Here is a 17,939-nt window from a genome sequence, read left to right on the forward strand (position 1 = left end):
GTGTGTGTGTGTGTGTGTGTGTGTGTGTGTGTGTGTGTGTGTGTGTGAGCTGTTAGAATAGCACTTGAAGTTGGAGCCTGATAATATTTTAAAGTCTAAAGCAATGAATTATGACTCATATGTCAAAAGGGAGATAAAATACTCAATCCAAAATAGAATCCAAAAATAGTAAAGAGAGCAAATGGAAAACAGATAACAAGGGGGTAGATTTAAGTCCAACTATGGTTGTGTTTATATTAAATGTAAGGTTTAAAGCCTCCAATTAAGGGCTGGTAATATAACTCAGTTGATAGAGTGCTTGCTAGTGTGCACAAAGCCCTGCTTCTGGACTTCAGCACCACACAAACTGGGTAGAGGCGTATGCCTGTAACCTCAGCACACAGGAGGTGAATACAGTATCAAAAAGCCAAGGTCATCCTTGGCTGTATAGTTTGAGGCTCATCTAGGCTACATGAAATCTTCCCTCAAAGAGGTCTGGATCTGGAGGGATGGCTCCGCAGTGAGGAGCACTGGCAGCTCTCCCAGGGCCTGGGTTTGATTCCACAACTGTAACTGCAGTTCCATGGGGTTTGACATGCTCTTCTGGCCTTTGTGAGCACTGCATTCATGTGCTACACAAGTGTGCATGCAGACAAAACTCCCAAACAAATAAAATCAAAATAGTGATAAAAAGTAAAACGCCAGCTGGGAGGGAGTGGTGCATACTTTTAATCACAGCTCTCAGGAGGCAGAAGCAGGCAATTCTCAGAATTCAAGGCCAGCCTGGTCTACAGAGCAAGTTCCACAACAGCCAGGGTTCTCTCCAGACACTCTGTTCTTCACAATGTATATGAAGCAGCTCAAAGATTCTCTGATCCTGAACAGTGAGTGTGGCCTGCTGAGATTGTGAGGGAGACGTCAAGAGTTCAGCCTCCCTTGTTCTGTGACTTTCCAAAACATTCCAGTCTGTAGTAAACAAGGAACATCTGCCTCCAAGTGTCAAATACTGATATATAGTAGGAAGCCCTAATTGAGGCATAAGTATAAGAAAGCAAAAGTCCAGAGGGGGAGTGTTTCTTTCTTGGGCCTTTGTCTTGGTTGAAGAATAGGATTGGATAGAGTGAGAGGAAATTTCTCAATTACTTTCTAGAAAATAGTCCTTTGTAGTTGCATTCAAGCATGCAACACCTTGTATTGAAAACCGTAGGTTTTAATTGCCTCCCATAGTAAAATATGGTAAAACTTGAAATAGATGCTGAATCTGGGTACTCATCTTCGTACCTCCAGAACCTAGCATTGTGTTTCTCCTCAAATCTATGATTAGATGAATAAGGAATCAAAATCGTCCCAGTATTCTATGTGTAGCCCACATTCATTAACCCCCTGCAGAAATCTGAGGATCCTGGTAGAGTTCTGGCTCATCATACCAGAAAAAGTGTGGTGTGGAAAAAGCTAAACATGCAATTGTCTAACATGTATATTCCTAGGAGTGTGAACCAGGCCAGTATGTAAGTTTGTTTTAAACAAGTGAGTATATAGCTGTAAGAAAATTCTAAGTTTTCTTTAGCAGCTATACATATTTCTATATGGACCTTTGGGTCTGCCTCTAATAACCTCACACCAGGAGCATCCAAGCACCACTGTCTTCAGAGATACCTCTTATTTCATCAACTGGAAGAAACACAATTTGTTTATGGTGCCCAGTTCGGACCTCAGTTTGGATACACGTATGTATCTATATTTTGAAGCAAAATTTAGAAATCTGAAGAATTAGAGAAATGAGTAGAAATAACAGATGTATGTAAAAAAACAACAACAACAACAAAAAAAAAACAGATCCAGTAATATGATGTTGGCCTGGCAAGAGGATGGGATCTGACCACATCTGAGATGCCATTTAAAACAAGCAGTGTGTCCTGCAGCAAAGCTCAGTCAGAGCCTGCTTTGCCATTTCAGCCTGACCCTGGCTTTCTCACTTCCACTGCTGCCTCTATTTCTCAAGCTTTTCATAGGGACTTTCTTGGAAGGTTTCTGTCACACTTCTATTTGTCAGTCTGGGAGCTTTAGAACAGTAGATGAGGGAGCAGCCGCTCTTCTGTACCATGGAAAGGACATGATTCCTATTGAAATAAGTGTTAGCACACAAAAAACTACTTAGAAGAAATTAAAGGCAACACAATGCAGCTCAAGTAGCGTAAACCTGGAAAGCTGGTTGTGGTACTCATATAGGGTCTAACCATGTTAATTTTGGGTAAGCTGCACTAAAAGTTGAAAGGTTGGGACTGGCGAGCTGCCTCAGAGGGTAAACACAGCTGCTACCAAGTCTGATGACCTGAGCTTTATCCCTAGGATCCACACTGTAGATCTAAGGAGAGATCTCACTCTTGCAAGCTGTCCTCTGACTCCTACACATGCACCATGGCACATGGCTGCACATACACAGCAATTGATTACCATACTTACTAGAAATTGAGTGGCTAATGACTGTACCAATATATACGACTGAGGAGCAGGACTGCAACCATGGCTAAGATCTTGGAGGTTTACAGTTCTGAGCTTGACTCTAGGAGCCCTATAGAAAACGGCCAGTAGAGAAAGGGATGTTCTAGGATTTTCACTAGTATGAAAAGATTGCTGCATCTTGCAATAAGGCAGCATCTCTAGGGTACTTTAAGAAATCAGCCTTTAGGAAAGGCTTTTATTCTCTTTTTTTTGGGGGGGGGGTATGTTACCAGCTATATTTTGAGTATGTCTTCTCATTGCATGTAATTTAATCTAAGTAATCCCTCACATACATTTCCACACATTTGTTTCCATGTTGATTATAAATCCCATCATTTATAATATAATTGTATCAGCGATTATATGCAGAACTTTTTTTTTCAAAATTTTTTATTAATTACACTTTATTCACTTTGTATCCCCCCATAAGCCCCTCCCTCCCCCCCTGATCCCGACCTTCCCCCCTTCTTCACGCATGCTCCTCCCCAAGTCCACTGATAGGGGAGGTCCTCCTCTCCTTCCTTCTGATCTTAGTCTATCAGATCTCATCAGGAGTGGCTGCATTGTCATCTTCTGTGGTCTGGTAAGGCTGCTCCCTCCTCAGGGGGAGGTGATCAAAGATCGGGCCAATCAGATAATGTCAGAGGCAGTCCCTCATCCCATTACTATGGAACCTACTTGGACACTAAACTGCCATGGGCTACATCTGTGCAGGGGTTCTAGGTTATCTCCATGCATGGTATTTGGTTGGAGTATGAGTCTCTGGGAAGACTCCTGCGTTCAAATTTCTGGTTCTGTTGCTCTCCTTGTGGAGTTCCTGTCCTCTCCAGATCTTACTATTTCCCACTTCTTATATAAGATTCCATGCACATTGCCCGACAGTTGGCCATAAGTCTCAGCATCTGCTTTGATAGTCTGCAGGGCAGAGCCTTTCAGAGGCCCTCCGTGGCAGGTTTCTAGCTTGTTTCCTGTTTTCTTATTCTTCTGGTGTCCTTCCTCTTTGCCTTTCAGGATGGGGATTGAGTATTTTAGTCAGGGTCCTCTCTCTTGATTAGTTTCTTTAGATGTACAGATTTTAGTAGGTTTATCCTATATTACATGTCTATATGAGTGAGTACATACTGTGTGTGTCTTTCTGCTTCTGGGACAGCTCACTCAGGATGATCCTTTCCAGGTCCCACCATTTACCTGCAAATTTCATGATTTCCTTATTTTTCATTGCTGAGTAATATTCCATTGTGTAGATGTACCACAATTTCTGCATCCATTCTTCAGTTGAGGGGCATCTGGGCTGTTTCCAGCTTCTGGCTATTACAAATAAAGCTGCTACAAACATGGTTGAGCAATTGTCTTTATTGTGTATTCTTAAGAACAGTTTTCCAGAAAATAGGATGAGAGGAAGCAGCCTTGGGCAGTCTCTGGAAACAATTTTGAGACTAAATTATTTTCAGTATTACCTCGAGATATCGTGGGTCATGAATAAAGGGATGCCATGCTGGATTTTTTTTTTAATTGAGATTGACTCTCATTGTAGCCTAGGTTGGCCTCCAACTTGAAATGAAGCCAGGAATGACCTTGAATTTCTAATCCTTCTGCTTCTGTTTTTTTTTAAGTGCTGGGTTACAGGCATGCATCACTATGCCTGATTTCTGCAGTGCTGAGGACTGAACCCAGAATTCCATGTATGCTACCAACACCCTATCAACTGAACTACTGAGCTACATTCCCAATCCTCATTATCCATTTTCACTGTCTTTTTCTTCTCTCTCTCCCTTATTTTCATTTTTTGAGTCAGGCTTTCTCTGTGTATCCCTGGCTGTTCTGGAACTCACTCTGTAGACCAGGTTGGCCTCAAAGTCAGAGATCAGCCTACCTTTGCCTCCCAAAGTGATTGCTGGGATTAAAGGCCTGTGGCACCGTCGCCACCATCACCACTAGGCACCCCTTTCACTTTTATTCTCAGACTCTTTTGGTTTCCATTGTTTCTACAGCTCACTGTGTCTGATTTTTGCTCAGTTAATTTTGTAAATGAATAATACACCCTCATTTCTCTCATTCATGTATTATTTTGCTTTTTAAGACAGGGTCTCGCGCTGTCAAATGTGTAGCCTAGGCTGTCCTCAGCTTGCTGTAATCCCCCTTGTACTAGTACTTGGTTTCCCAAGTACAAGGATTATAAGAACATGCTACCATACCATGCTTCCTCCTTCATTTTCTTAAAGGACAGAACTAGGACCCATAGGGGGATGCTCTTCTGCATGCATGCGGGTGTGGGACTACCCTTACAGAACTTTAAAGGGTGCAGCTAGTACTTAGGAGCACAGATTTGAAATTGGCAAGGTCTACACTCAGTTTTACCATTTACAGGCTCATGCTGACAAGGCATTCAACCAGACTTGCCTTTTTTCTTATTTGTAAAAAGTAAGAATAGATCTTACTAAAGAGGGTTATGAAGTCTAAATCTTGAGATAGGACATACAAGGAATTTAACATGGTACCTGGCACGTAGCACAAGTTACCTGGAGTATCATTACTCAAGTTTGAATCTGTCCTCTGCCTCTTACTAGCCAGAGCTGCCTTGGGTGCACATGAGGCCAGGTGTGGTGGCGAATGCCTTTGAGCCAATACTTGGGAGGCAGAGGTAGGTGAATTCTGTGAGTTCAAAGCCAGCTTGGTTTACATATTAAGTTTTAGGCCAGCCAGGGAGGGCTACATAGTGAGACCCTTTCTCAAGGAAACAAAAAAGTTACACAACAAATAAATGAATTTATTGTGTAATGCTTCCATAGTAAATGCACAAGAGTGTTATTTCCTTTGCCTGGCTATTTTGATATTCTTCATGTAATTCATTGTTATTTGTTTCCATTGTGTGGATAGAAAAAACGAATTCAAGAGTGGAATTGAATGTTTTATTTTAAACCTTGTAGTTCCTTCTTGGTCAGGATATAGGTTCTTGGGTCACTTCCTGTGTAGGGGGCTTACCTTACAAATTTGTCTTTTTTTCTCTCTCTCTTCCTTAGATTTGGTGCTTCCAGATGTGAGTTATCAAGTGGAGTCCTCTGAGAGAAGTCAGTCTCAGGATATGGACCCACAGGGACTAACTCTGCTACTTTTCCTATTTGTGGATTTCCACAGTGGATTGTCAATACAGCAAGTGGAAATCTTGGGTATGTATAGAAAAATGCAGCAGCTAGGTTGGGTATGCCAAGTACTAAGTGGATAAAGAAAGAAAGGGCTATATAAATGGTGTATACATCTGTCTAAAGTGGATATTTGTGTAATGTGTAAGGACTTATCACTGCCTTTCTAGGTGGGGTCAAGGAGAGAATCCTATCTTTGTGCTGCTACAGTTAGGGGCGCTTTGGTGTGCATCTGTTGGGTACACAGTAACCTCTTATTAGAAGGGTTCTCACAGCTTGTGGGCCACAGAGCACAAATAGCTGAATCACCTGTGTCATATGAAATATGCAGCTTCCTGGGTCCAGATTAATTAATTAATTTTGCTATATTGTAAAAATCTAGAATGCTTGAAACATGCATTTTCACCAGATTCTCAAATGATCACATGTAGTAAACTTTAGAAGCCATTGAGTGTGAATTTTAATCCTAGCACATGCTTTAATCCAATGAGCCCTAGGAAGGGAATTTTAAGAGCTGATCAATAAAGTCCTAAACTGAGGAAGGTTACAAGAAATGGAGCCTAGACATGCTTGAGGGAAGCCCTGTAAGCCTCCTTTTGGGTGTTTCTTTCTCCATGAGCTATGGCAGCCTCTGCCATTGTTGTGTTCTTCACAATGTGGAGTTGGTTCCTACTGCATCATGGGTGAAACAAGACTACTTATAACCCCAGAGCGGAAGCTCTGTCAGTGACTGGTGCCTGTTATTTGTGGAAGTCAATGATGGATCCTTCCTGTCACCTGCCTTCCAAGCCTCTTGCTCCTTTCCTAGAGTATGCATAACCTGGGAAAGAAACACTGCTTTCCTGGGCTCAGGCTTTCAACTCTGAGAAGCTGGTGTTCTTTGATGGCCCTAGTCCATTAAGGCCAAGAGAACAGGAAATAAAAGAGATTTGGGTTATGAAGTTCAAGTGAGGAGAGTTTGGTGAGGATCCTAGGGCATGTACTAACAAAGATAGACTGATGAGGAGGGCAGTGGAGAGGACTTCAGGGTAGGATTAAAATAGCTGGCTTTCCTTTCAGCTCTGATTCCAGCTTCCTCAGTGATGTTTGAAAATCAAGTCACATAAACCATCTGAGCCTCCCTTTCAATCTTTAACATGAGTTGTTAAACTGGGTAATATCAAAGGCCCTTCAGAGGCTAAATGCTCTCCTGAGACTTAAGATCTGTTATTTCCTGGTATTTTTAAAATGCTTGCCAGAGGATAACCCTAGGATAATTTGAGTTTGACACTGAGTACTATTGAACATACCCAAAGAACTCAGATAACTTGAAAACAGTGTTACCTATCATTTTTGTTGTACCGAGATAATTTATACACTTCTCTTTACCACATCTCTGAAGGCCTGCAGCTTTGTTTGTTTTTTAGATTTAAAAATTCGCTGCTAAGAAACAATAATAAATAAAAATCCAGGTGTGGTGGCGCGCGTGCTAGTTTTTGTTGCTGGTTGATTGGTTGTCTTTGGGGAATGGGATTGTTTTATTTTTGTTGTTTTAAGACAGGGTTTCTCTGTGTAGCCCTGGCTGTCCTGGAACTCACTCAGTAGCCCTGCCTGTCCTGGAACTCAGAGATGCACCTGCCTCTGCCTCCCAAGTGCTTGGGAAAGGTGTACATCACCACTGCCCAACATGGCACATGCCTTTGTTTGTTTGGTTGGTTGGTTTTTTGAGACAGGGTTTCTCTGTTTCTCAGGGTTTACTGTCCTGGACTGGGTTTTGTAGACCAGGCTGGCCTCGAACTCAGAGATCTGCCTGCCTCTGCCTTCCTGAGTGCTGGAATTAAAGGCATGCACCATCACACCCGGCTATGGCACATTCTTCTAATCCCAACATTTGGGAGAGAGAGGCAGGCAGATCACTTTGAGTTTGAGACCATCCTGGTCTACACAGCCAGTTCCAGGCTGTCCTGAGCTACATAGTGAGACCCTGTCTCAAAACAAAAATCACTGCCAGGGCTGAAGAGATAGCTCTGTGGTTAAGAGCAAGAGGATCAGAGTTCAGTTCCCAGCACCTATGTAAAGTGGCTTACAGCTATTTATGTCTCAAGTTCCAGGGAGGGGATCTAATGCCATCTTCTGGCCTCTGTGGGCACCTGGAGGCATGCATACATACAGATAAACATACATACAGATAAACACACATAATGTTTTTTAATCATTAAAAAATAATAAAAATTTTAAAGCAACCACACTGCTGCATAGTATGTAAAGCAGGTGTCCTAAAGTCCTCTGTGGATTAGGATAGCCTCTGAAGGACTCATAGCGAGGGTCAGCAAAGGCAAGTCTGACTTGTCTTTCCCCATCCTTCCTCACCTCCTCGAACGCCTTCTTCTTCAGAGCTCCTTGCTTTAGGAAGCAGATTGTACAGAATTAGTTTGTGTTCATGTGTCTCAAAAAAAAAAAAAAAATCAGTCGCTGGCCTCCCACCACCTTGTCATGGTAACTTTCTATGATTAACTCCTTATTTTGCTGCAGCACCAAAAGCATCTGGTGGTAGGAGCAGTTTTAGGAATAACTTTTTTTTTTAATTAAATGTCTGCTCTCAAAAACTTCTCATTTCTTATACACATGGGGGCCAATGTGTATAAAATAGAATCTGCGTGCTCCATCACCATGGCAACAGCAATATTTCCCCTTTGAACATTGCATGTGTGTTTCAAAATACTTCACTTTACATGATCCCAGTTTATCTAGACAACATATCTAAGAAAACAGATAAGAAAAGCTATTTTCTGCACTGAAGTGAGAATAGTGTAGTTACCACATCAACATCGATTAGTGATAAAAATGACCTTTAATCTATGTTCTCTAACTTCTAGTTCCAGATTCCTTTTAAGTCCATATGTAGCTTTCTCTCCCTGGAGAGCTTCGTGGTGCCCTGTTCCTTATGTGCCTAACTGTTCCTTATACTTCCACTTTTTAAAAGAGTGTGTGTGTGCTATGTATGAATGAGTTTTGCCTGTATATACACATACATATGTATGTATGTATGTATGTATGTATGTATGTATGTATGTATGTATGTATGTATGTATGTATGTATGTATCAGGTATGTGCTTAACATCTTCAGGCCAGAGGCCCAGAATGGGAGTCATATCCACTGGAACTGGAGTTATAGACTGTGAGTTGCTGAGTGGGCGCTGAGAATTGAACCTGGTCCTCTGCAAGAGCAAGTGCTCTTTACCATTGAGCCACATCTCCAGCCCCATATGTCAGTTGCTGAGTAATGCTAGCAGAAGTGACAATGGCTACTTCATCTGAGGTCACCCAGAGTTTGCTTATTTTTATTCTATTTTGAGACAGGATCTCCTATGTCCCCAGACAGCCTCAAATACACTGTACAGCTGGGGGTGCCCTTGGCCTCCTTATACTCCTGCCTCAATCTCCCAAGTGCTAGATTACAGGTGTGTACCATATGACCAGTTCATGTAATGCTGGAGATCAAACCCAGAGCTACTTACATGCTAGGCAAGCACTGTACCAGCTGAACAACATCCTCAACCCCATTTTAGACAGTCTTGCATGAACAATTCCAGAGTCATTTTTGTAAGTTTTAGCCTTTTCTTTACCACAGCACATGAGAAGGAAATGGCAGGCTGCTGACAGGCTCACCAACAGTGGTGTGCAGCTAGGAATAGAAGAGGGTTAGACCCTGCTAAGAGGCTTCCTTCTCCTCTGGGAGATAGCACTGTCTTGTTCATAGCATGAATCAAGCATGTATTTCTTCAAAAGCAATGTAACTCACTTTACTTTTCCTAAGCTTGCTTTTGTTTGCAAATGGGAATCAAGAGGGGCTGTCTCTAAAATTAGTTAGTTCTGGAGAGCTGATAGAGTAGCTTTTTCCAAGAGGCGTTCTTCTCAGCCCCAGTCCTGACACCGCATGCAAACAGTGGCCGTCCTCATGCGTGGGCTCCAACATTCTCGTCCTCTTAGGACTCCATACTTTGCTCACTGCTCATCTCAGCGCCATCCTCTCGGAGAGCCGCAGCACAGTGCAAGATTCCATGCAGTCAGCGGTGGACCAGGTCTTGGAGCCACATCAGCAGGCTGCCAAGGTAATAAGAAATCAACAATCTGGGAGTGGATAACTAGGGCCTTGGGTCCTCCTTCCCTTGATGCATCTCCCTGTTCTGCCGCCTGTGGTGAGGTCCTAACACTGCATCTGGACAGGGAGTTAAACTTTCATTTAGGCCATAGCAGCCAGTTTGTGCTTGAATAGAAACAGCAATAACAACAACAACAACAACAAAAACAAAACAAAAAAAAAAAACATGGTGGTTATACTGCTTCCTTTTTGTTGTTTTGTTTTTCAAGACAGGGTTTCTTTGAGCAGCCCTGGCTGTCCTAGAACTCCCTCTGTAATCCAGGCTGGCCTTGAATTCAGAACCTCTACCTCCCAAGTGCTGGGATTAAAGGCATGTGCCACCACACCTGGCCATATCTCTCCCCTACTGTGCATCTTGATCCCACATGTTCTCTGGAGCTGATGCTTCAGTAAACATTACCCTCTTCCCTCACTTTCCCAGTTATTCTATAATGTCACACTTGCTTCTACCCAGACTGAAATCTTTCACTCTGTGCACTTTTGATGATAAATATCCTATTTCTTATGCCCTACCCCTTGTAGAGAAAACAGCCAACTGAAGAACAAAACTTTAAAAAAAGTAATATTAGGTTGAACCGGATCTGATAGTTTCTGTGCATGGTCACAGTATTTGGAAAGTTGAAGCAGGATTACTAAAAGCTCAAGGTCAGCCTGAGTTACAGAATGAGTTTCAGGAAATTCAAGGTTATAGTGTGAGACTCTGCCACAAAATAGGGACCAGTGAAATGACTCAGCGGGCAACGCACTTGCAGCACAAGCCTGACCAGCTAAATTTGATCTCAGGAACCCACAGAAAGGTGGAGTGAGAGAACCAACTCAATGAGGTTGTCCTCACACAGTCACTGTGACACGTGCAAACCCACACATACCAGACACTCAAACAATAGCAAGTTTAAAACAAAAAAATTTCAATAGCTGTCTTTTAACTTATTTTTAGAGCTAAAGAGATGGCTCAGTAGTCAAGAGCACTGGCTGCTCTTCCAGAAGACCTGGTTTGATTCCCAGCACCCACATGGCAGCTCACAGCTCCAGTTCCAGGGGATATGATGCCCTCTTCTGGCCTCTGCTGGCATGCATGTGGTACACAAATATTCATGTAAAAACACCCATATACATATTTTTGGTTTATTTATAAAAATAAATCAAAGCCTGATGTAATGACACACACCTTTAATGCCAGCCCTCAGGAGTGGAGGCAAGTGAATCTCTGAAGTAAAAGGCAGCCTAGACTACACAGTGAGATCCTGTCTCAATACACAAAAACATACAAACAAAATAAATGTATTTGTAATTATGTGCTTGTGTGTGCCGGTACTCATAGAGGTCACAGGAACTTGGTGGCAGTGAGCTGCCTGACATAGGTGCTGGGAACTGACCCCCTGTAAGAGCAGTTCATGTTCATAACTGTTGCGCCATCTCTCCAGTGCTAAGTCTCTGTTTTATTGTCTTATTTGTTTGGGAAACAAGGACTCATACAGCCTAGGCTAGCTTCAGACTTAGTGGAAAATGAATGACCTCCTTTCTGATCTTCCTGCTTCTACCCCCAGAGTGCTGGGATTACAGTTGTGTGCTGCCACACCTGCTTTATTCTGTGCCGGGATTGAGCCCAGGGTCTCAGGCATGCTAGGCAAGCTGTCAACTCAGCTACATTCCCTAGGTCTTACCCAGTGTCTTACTGTCTTTTCTTAATCCGCCTATGTTGTTTTGCCATCTCTGTGGAAGAAGAGAATGTTTTGAGTCGTAAAAGTCCTTTCACCACCTTATTAAGTATTGGTTGTGGAACTGTCAGTGCTCTGCCTTGACTAGAATATTTGCTCTTCGGCTTTCTCAGAGCCAGCACTTTATGACTAATACGGTTTCATCCTTGCTCCAGGCTCATCAGAGACTGCAGGCCTCCCTCTCTGTGGCTGTGAATTCCATCATGAGTGTGCTGACTGGAAGCACCTGCAGCAGCTTCAGGAAGACTTGCCTCCAGGCTCTTGAGGTTAGCAGATGGGGGTGGGACCAACAGACCAAGATGAGTGACACTGCAACAGGCCTTGCAACATAACATGTACAGTGCTGAAACGCTTCTAGGGTGACCCTAACCTAGTACCAGGTTTCAGTGTCTTCAGAAGAATTTGTTGGGGCTAGAAAGAGGGCTCGGCAGTTAAAAGCTGCTCTACCAGAAGACCTGGGTTCAATGCCCAGCTCCACATGGCTGCTCATCACCATCTGTAGCTCCGGTTCCAGGGCTTCTGACACCCTCTTCTGGCCTCTGTGGGCACCAGGCATGCGCGTGGTGCACAGACATAGATGCAGGCAAAACACTCATACACATTTTAAAGTAATAATTAAGCTGGGTGCGGTGGTGCAGGCCTTTAATCCCAGAACTCAGGAGTCAGAGGCAGATGGATCTCTTGAATTTGAAGCCAGCTTGGTCTTTGGAGTGAGCTCCAGCACAGCTAGAGCTACACAGAGAAACCTTGTTGAGAGAGAAAGAGAGAGAGAGAGAATAAGTTTTGTTGAATAGCTTTTTGTTGAATACACCATTTTTATAAATGAGAAGTTATTTAAGAAATACTTTCTTTAGATTACCAAACTAGCTGAGAGAGAGTTAGAATTAAATCCTTGATTCCTAGTTCCTTGTTAAAGAATGCCTCACTCCCCCATGGTGACAATACTCTAGAACTGAGCAGACACAGCACTGTGTATATGTGACAGAATGGAGTGAGTGACATAAATTGGAATCAGAGTTTGGGGATAAGTCAGTTCTTGACTTGTTTACTTGCTACATGGAATTAGGCCTATATTTAACTTCTCTAAAATTTGTTTTAAAGTTGAGGGAAAATATGAGCCCCTCATAGGTTGGGGTCTAAATGTATGCTACAGTCTGAATGTTTATATCATTCCAAACCTCTTAAGTTGAAACCCTACCCCTCAATGTGGTGTTCCTGGCAGTCATACCCAGCTCAAGATATTTTTAAGTTTTTGGAGATGTCAAGATATATCAGGTAAAGGCATTTGCTGCCAAGCCTGATTGTACCTGAGTTTGATCCCTGGAATCCATAAAATTGAAGAAAACAACTCCTAGGAGTTGTTCATTCTCTCTCTCTCTCTCTCTCTCTCTCTCTCTCTCTCTCTCTCTCACACACACACACACACACACACACAAACAGTTTTTTTTGTTTTTGAAACAGGGTCTCTTTATGTAGTCCTGGCTGTTGTGGAATTCATTATGTAGTCCAGGCTGGCCTTGAACTCAGATATTTTCCTGTCTCTGCCTCACAAGTGCTAGGATGAAAGGTGTGAGCCCCAAAGGAAACTCTTTATATATATATATATAACTTGAATTTATTTTTTTTATAATTTATTCACTTTACATCCTCATTGTAGCCCCCTCCCTCGTCTCCTCCTGGTCCCATCCTCCCTCCTTCTTCCTCACTATCTCCCTTCCCTAGTCAGAAAGGGAGAGTCCTCCTCCCCTACCATCTGACCCCAGCCTATCAATTCTCATTAGGACTGCCTGCATCCTTTTCCTCTGTGGCCTGACAAGCCCTCCCCACCAGGGGGAAGTGATCAAAGAACAGGGAAGAGAATCCATGTCAAAGACAGCCCCTGCTCCCCTTACTAGGAAACCCACATGGAGAGTGAGCTGCCTATGGGCTAGGTCTATGTCCTCTCCATGCATGGTTTTTTGGTGGAGCATCGGTCTCTGCAGGCCTCCCTGTGCCCATATTTGTTGGCTCTGTTGATCTTCTTATGGCGCTCCTCTTCCCCCGGGTCTTTCTATTTCCCCAATATTTCCGACTACTCTCTGTGCTCTGCCCGAAGTTTGGGTGATAATCTTAGCATCTGTTTTGATCCCCTATGGGTGAAGTCTTTCAGAGGACATTTATAGTAGGTTCCCATTAAAGGAAACTTTTAAAAGAATTTTAGGTTGTTCTCTCTAATTGGCTGTTTAGATCTTTGAGAGATGATCATAAGAATGGAACTGTAATAGGACCTCAGTCCTTAGTATGCCCTAAGACCTTAACACAACTGACTCCATGATGGGAGTACCATTCAGGCTGTAAAACTCAACACATAGATGGCACCACCTGCCAAAACTAAAACAAATACCTAATCCATCAAAAACTATAGTTCTAGGAAAGTCTCTAAATATACTAACCTTGCATTTTGGCTTCTGTAGTTCTGCTTCTGGCTAACTGTTCTTGTTAGCCAAAGTATTTCAAATTTATGTTCGCCCAGAGAAAGTCTTGGTGCTATAGTGGGATCCTGAACACTCAGTGTAGTTGCCAGCTTGCTAATAAAGACTTCCTGTTGGCTTAAACCCATACCTGAGCAGTCTTCTCTGGTGAATACCCTGCAACAGGATTAGTTCTTAATCAAATGGCCTCAGGAGCTGGTGAGAGGACAGTGGTAGGCCTGAGAATCTGACTTCAGTCATTGGGAGCTATATGATGGAGAGACCTGATTCCCACAGACTGTACTCTGTCCTCCACAGAGTTCACCCACTAAATTAAAAAATAAAAATAGTGCCTTCAGATAAACCCTTGGCCCTTCCGCAATGTGAGGATGCAGGAAGACACTGGAAAAGACCCTGAAGAGGGCTCTTACCAGAACCTCGCTGTGCTGCCTCCTGATCTTGGTTTCTAGAGTTGCGGCATTAACACAGTCTGACAGAGCAACTTAAGGGAGAAGGGTTATTTCAGCTCAATCCATTGTGGATGTCAGGACAGCAAGAGCTTGAGTTGATCACATTACATTTATAGTCTTTAACAGAATGTGGTGGCCAGTGTTTTGTCAACTTGACAGAAGGTAAAGACACGGGAGAGGAGGGAACCATTGAGAAGGGAGGGATCATTGAGAAAATGATCGGCTCAGCAGGCCAGCCTGTGGGACATTTCTTGATTAATGATTGATGTGCTAGGACGGTGCTGTCCTGGACAGATGGCCCTGGAGTATCTAAGAGAGCAGACTGAGCAGGCCACGGAAAGCCAGGGAGCCATGTTCCTTCTGCTTCAGGTTCTGCCTTCAGATTCCTGCCTTACACTGCTCTTACACTGGCTTCCCTTGGGGGTAGACCGTTACCCGAGAGGTGTAGAATTAAATCAACTCTTTCCTCCTTACGTTGCTTTAGATCCTGGGGTTTTCCCACAGAAACAGAAACTTTAAGACACAGAGCATTGAATGCATGTGTGCAGGCCAGTGCTCTCGACTGTCCATCTTATACAGTTCATGACCTTCTGCCAAGAGAACAGAGGGGTCTTCCCACATCAGTTCCTGTAATCAACATCACCCTCCACTAGTGTGTTCAGAGGCCTTTCTTCCAGGTGATTCTAAATTGTGTCAAGGTGACAATCACCATTAACCATCTTGCCTCAGACATCCAAAACTGTGATTATCAGGGTTGTGGCATTTATAACCCCTTAGTCTGTGAAAATTTTGTTGTAGTGGCTGAAGAAACTGAGACTGTGAAAACAGGTTTCACATGATGGGTTCTCGGTACATGCTAGTCCCCGTCTTCCTTTTGGATTAGTGAGCAGCCAGGATCGCCAGAAGATCACAGACTCCCTATTTGTTGCTGCTGCCCCCTCTAAGACAAGTTTTGGCTGTGTAGGGGAAGCTGAACTCACAGAGCTCTATCTGCCTCTGCTTCCAATGCTTGGCTGTTACTTTTTCTTTATGTACTTTTTCCTTAAAAGATAATACAACCCATAGAAAAATGTAAATACTACTTTCTATTACTATAATTTTGATTTTTCACATCTCATATTGTATAGTTGGAACCAAGGGATTATATTTTTGTATATAAAATGGCATTTTACCAATTTCAACATGGTTAGAATGCTTTTATTAATAAATAGTGTACTTTATTACTTAATCTAATTTGATGATTCTTCTAACGTTAGGCATTTAAGTTGGTAACTTTTATTGCTGTATATAAATAGTGCTTCACTTAATACTTATGTGCTGTCTTGTTTTATCTAAAATTGCTGTCTATAATGAAGCTCTTTGAGCTAATGGCACAAAGAATAATAGCTTTCTAAGCAAGAGCCTTTTAGTTGTAGCTTCACCTATGGGCACGTGGGTGACTGGAGTAGGAAGGAGTGGCCCTGACTCTCGTCCTACCTGATCTTGACTAAGTTACTTCTTTTTGAATTTCAATTTCTCATCCATAAAATTAACATTTTAGGAGCTGGAGAAGTGGCTCAGCTGTTATAAGAGCACTTGCTGTTCTTCCAGAGGACTCAAGTTTAGTTCCAAGTACTCACATCAGGTGGCTCACAACCAGCTCCAGAAGGTTTGATGCCTCTTCTAGCCTCTGTAGGAATCTGCACACCTATGGCTTACAAACATGCAAACACACACCTAACGATTATTTTAATTAGCATATAATTTTAGCTGGTTCCTCATGTACTTTAACTGATACCACAGTTCTGTACTAAAGCATTAAAGCTAAGCCCATTTGCCCTAGATGCAGACTGCATTCTCTGGTTCTCTTCTCTCCAAAAGGCTTGAGAAGATTCCCCACCTTCTTCTCAGCCTCACTGGTTCAGAGGAATCATGGCTTTCTTGCTCATCTTATGGAAGAGAATCTTCCACAGCCAAGGCATGAGACAGAGGGATCTGTGTGATGATTATCTGCTGTAGACAAAGATCTTGGTAGAAGGACCTTGCTAAGGTGGAAAGACTATGGCAGTCACATAACAATTACCCTAGTCCCTCCCTGCCTTTGAAGCTCCCGGCAGAGACAGACCTGTGGCACAGTGGGGAATGCCAGCTTCTCACCCCTACAGCATTTCCCCTTTGGTTTCCAGGGGTTAGTTCAGTAACTCCTGTTTCTCACCTGTTGCAGGCAGCTGACACCCAGGAATTTGGCTCCAAACTGCACAGAATATTTTGTGATATCACCCAGCATAGGTTTCTGCACCACTGCTCATGTGACACAGAGCAGGTAAGTGTAATGATCACACTCAGTATTTAGTAGAAACCTCCCACTTTGACGTAGGAGCTCTTAATTCAGGGTAGATGAGGACAAATGCTTCAGATCAGATGGCTGGCCTTCCAGCAAGGATGCCTGTGCTAGAGAAACACCAAGGAACCAAGTGCTTTGTAGAAGCCAAGAGCATGGCAAGACACTGAGTTCCATTTCTACCACTGAGTCATTTTTTACATCATTAGAAACGTGGTTTAACCTTTGTGAGCTTTGGTCTATATCAGTAAAATAATAATAATGCACACCTAAAAATCACTGTTGTGAAGTTTTGTCTAATAAAAACCTACATTTAGTAGTTCTCCTTTCTGGAAGCTGAAGTTTCTACTCTCAAGGAGGTGAGGTAACTCCAGAACTTTTGGTGCCAGTGTCCTCTAACAAGGCGAGATCCTAGATAGAAAATTCTGTGGACCTTCAGGTGGAGCTAATAGTAAATTGTTTAAGTAACGCCACCTTTCTGGCTCACCCTCTCTCTCTCCTTCCCCTTTTGGTTTTTCGGAACAGGCTTATTGGTGTGGACATGAGCTCAGAGATCTGCCTGCTTCTGCATACTGAGGGCCTCTATCATGCCTGCCTCTGGTTCTCTCGACTTTTTTTTTTTTTTTTAAAACTAAAGCATGGGTTGAATAAGCAAAAGAGACAAAAGATTAAATCGTTACACTATAGCTTCTGGGAGGGAGGGAGGGATATCAAGATGTCTACTTAACATCAGGCAATAAATGGAATAGTCATTTCTGAGAAATGGGAAAAAAAAAATTTGAGAATAGGGTCTTACTATATATTACCTTGGCTGGCCTGAAACTCTCTAGGTAGACCAGGCTAGTTTTGAATTCATAGAGATCTGTCTGCCTCTGCTTCTTGAGCGTTGGAATTAAAAGTATGTACCATCATACCCAATTGAGGAAAAAAACATTTTTTCATCAAACAAAATTATGATTATCCCAACATATTGTCTAGAGAAAGTATAGAAACCATGAGACAAGGAGAGGGAACCCAGGCAACAGGTAAGCAATGGGGCTGGGACCCAGGGCTGCTACTCAGTCTATTTGACACTGCTGTGGCAAATCTTTGAGAACAGGTCGCTTATTCGACTCAAACCTCTGGGGGTTAGAGAATCCAGACAGCATGGCACTGGCATCTAACGGAAAGGGAGTGAGAGAGGGGAGAAGACTTATCAGCTCCTGTGAGAGGCAACCA

The 17,939-nt window shown here is 42.9% G+C and overlaps 1 protein-coding gene across 1 annotated transcript in view; it reads left to right on the forward strand.

The window, feature by feature from the left end:
• The window catches only part of CUNH11orf80 (chromosome unknown C11orf80 homolog), a 76,037-nt gene that overhangs the window by 48,781 nt on the left and 9,317 nt on the right, over positions 1 to 17,939 (forward strand). Inside the window, 5 exon segments of the mRNA XM_055610539.1 lie at positions 1,550 to 1,706; positions 5,502 to 5,648; positions 9,592 to 9,713; positions 11,637 to 11,747; positions 16,605 to 16,703. Coding sequence (XP_055466514.1) covers positions 1,550 to 1,706; positions 5,502 to 5,648; positions 9,592 to 9,713; positions 11,637 to 11,747; positions 16,605 to 16,703 — 636 coding nt within the window.

The sequence above is a fragment of the Psammomys obesus genome, unplaced genomic scaffold, assembly GCF_907164565.1.
Source record: "Psammomys obesus unplaced genomic scaffold, mPsaObe1.curated_primary_1811, whole genome shotgun sequence".
Lineage (NCBI taxonomy): Eukaryota > Metazoa > Chordata > Mammalia > Rodentia > Muridae > Psammomys > Psammomys obesus.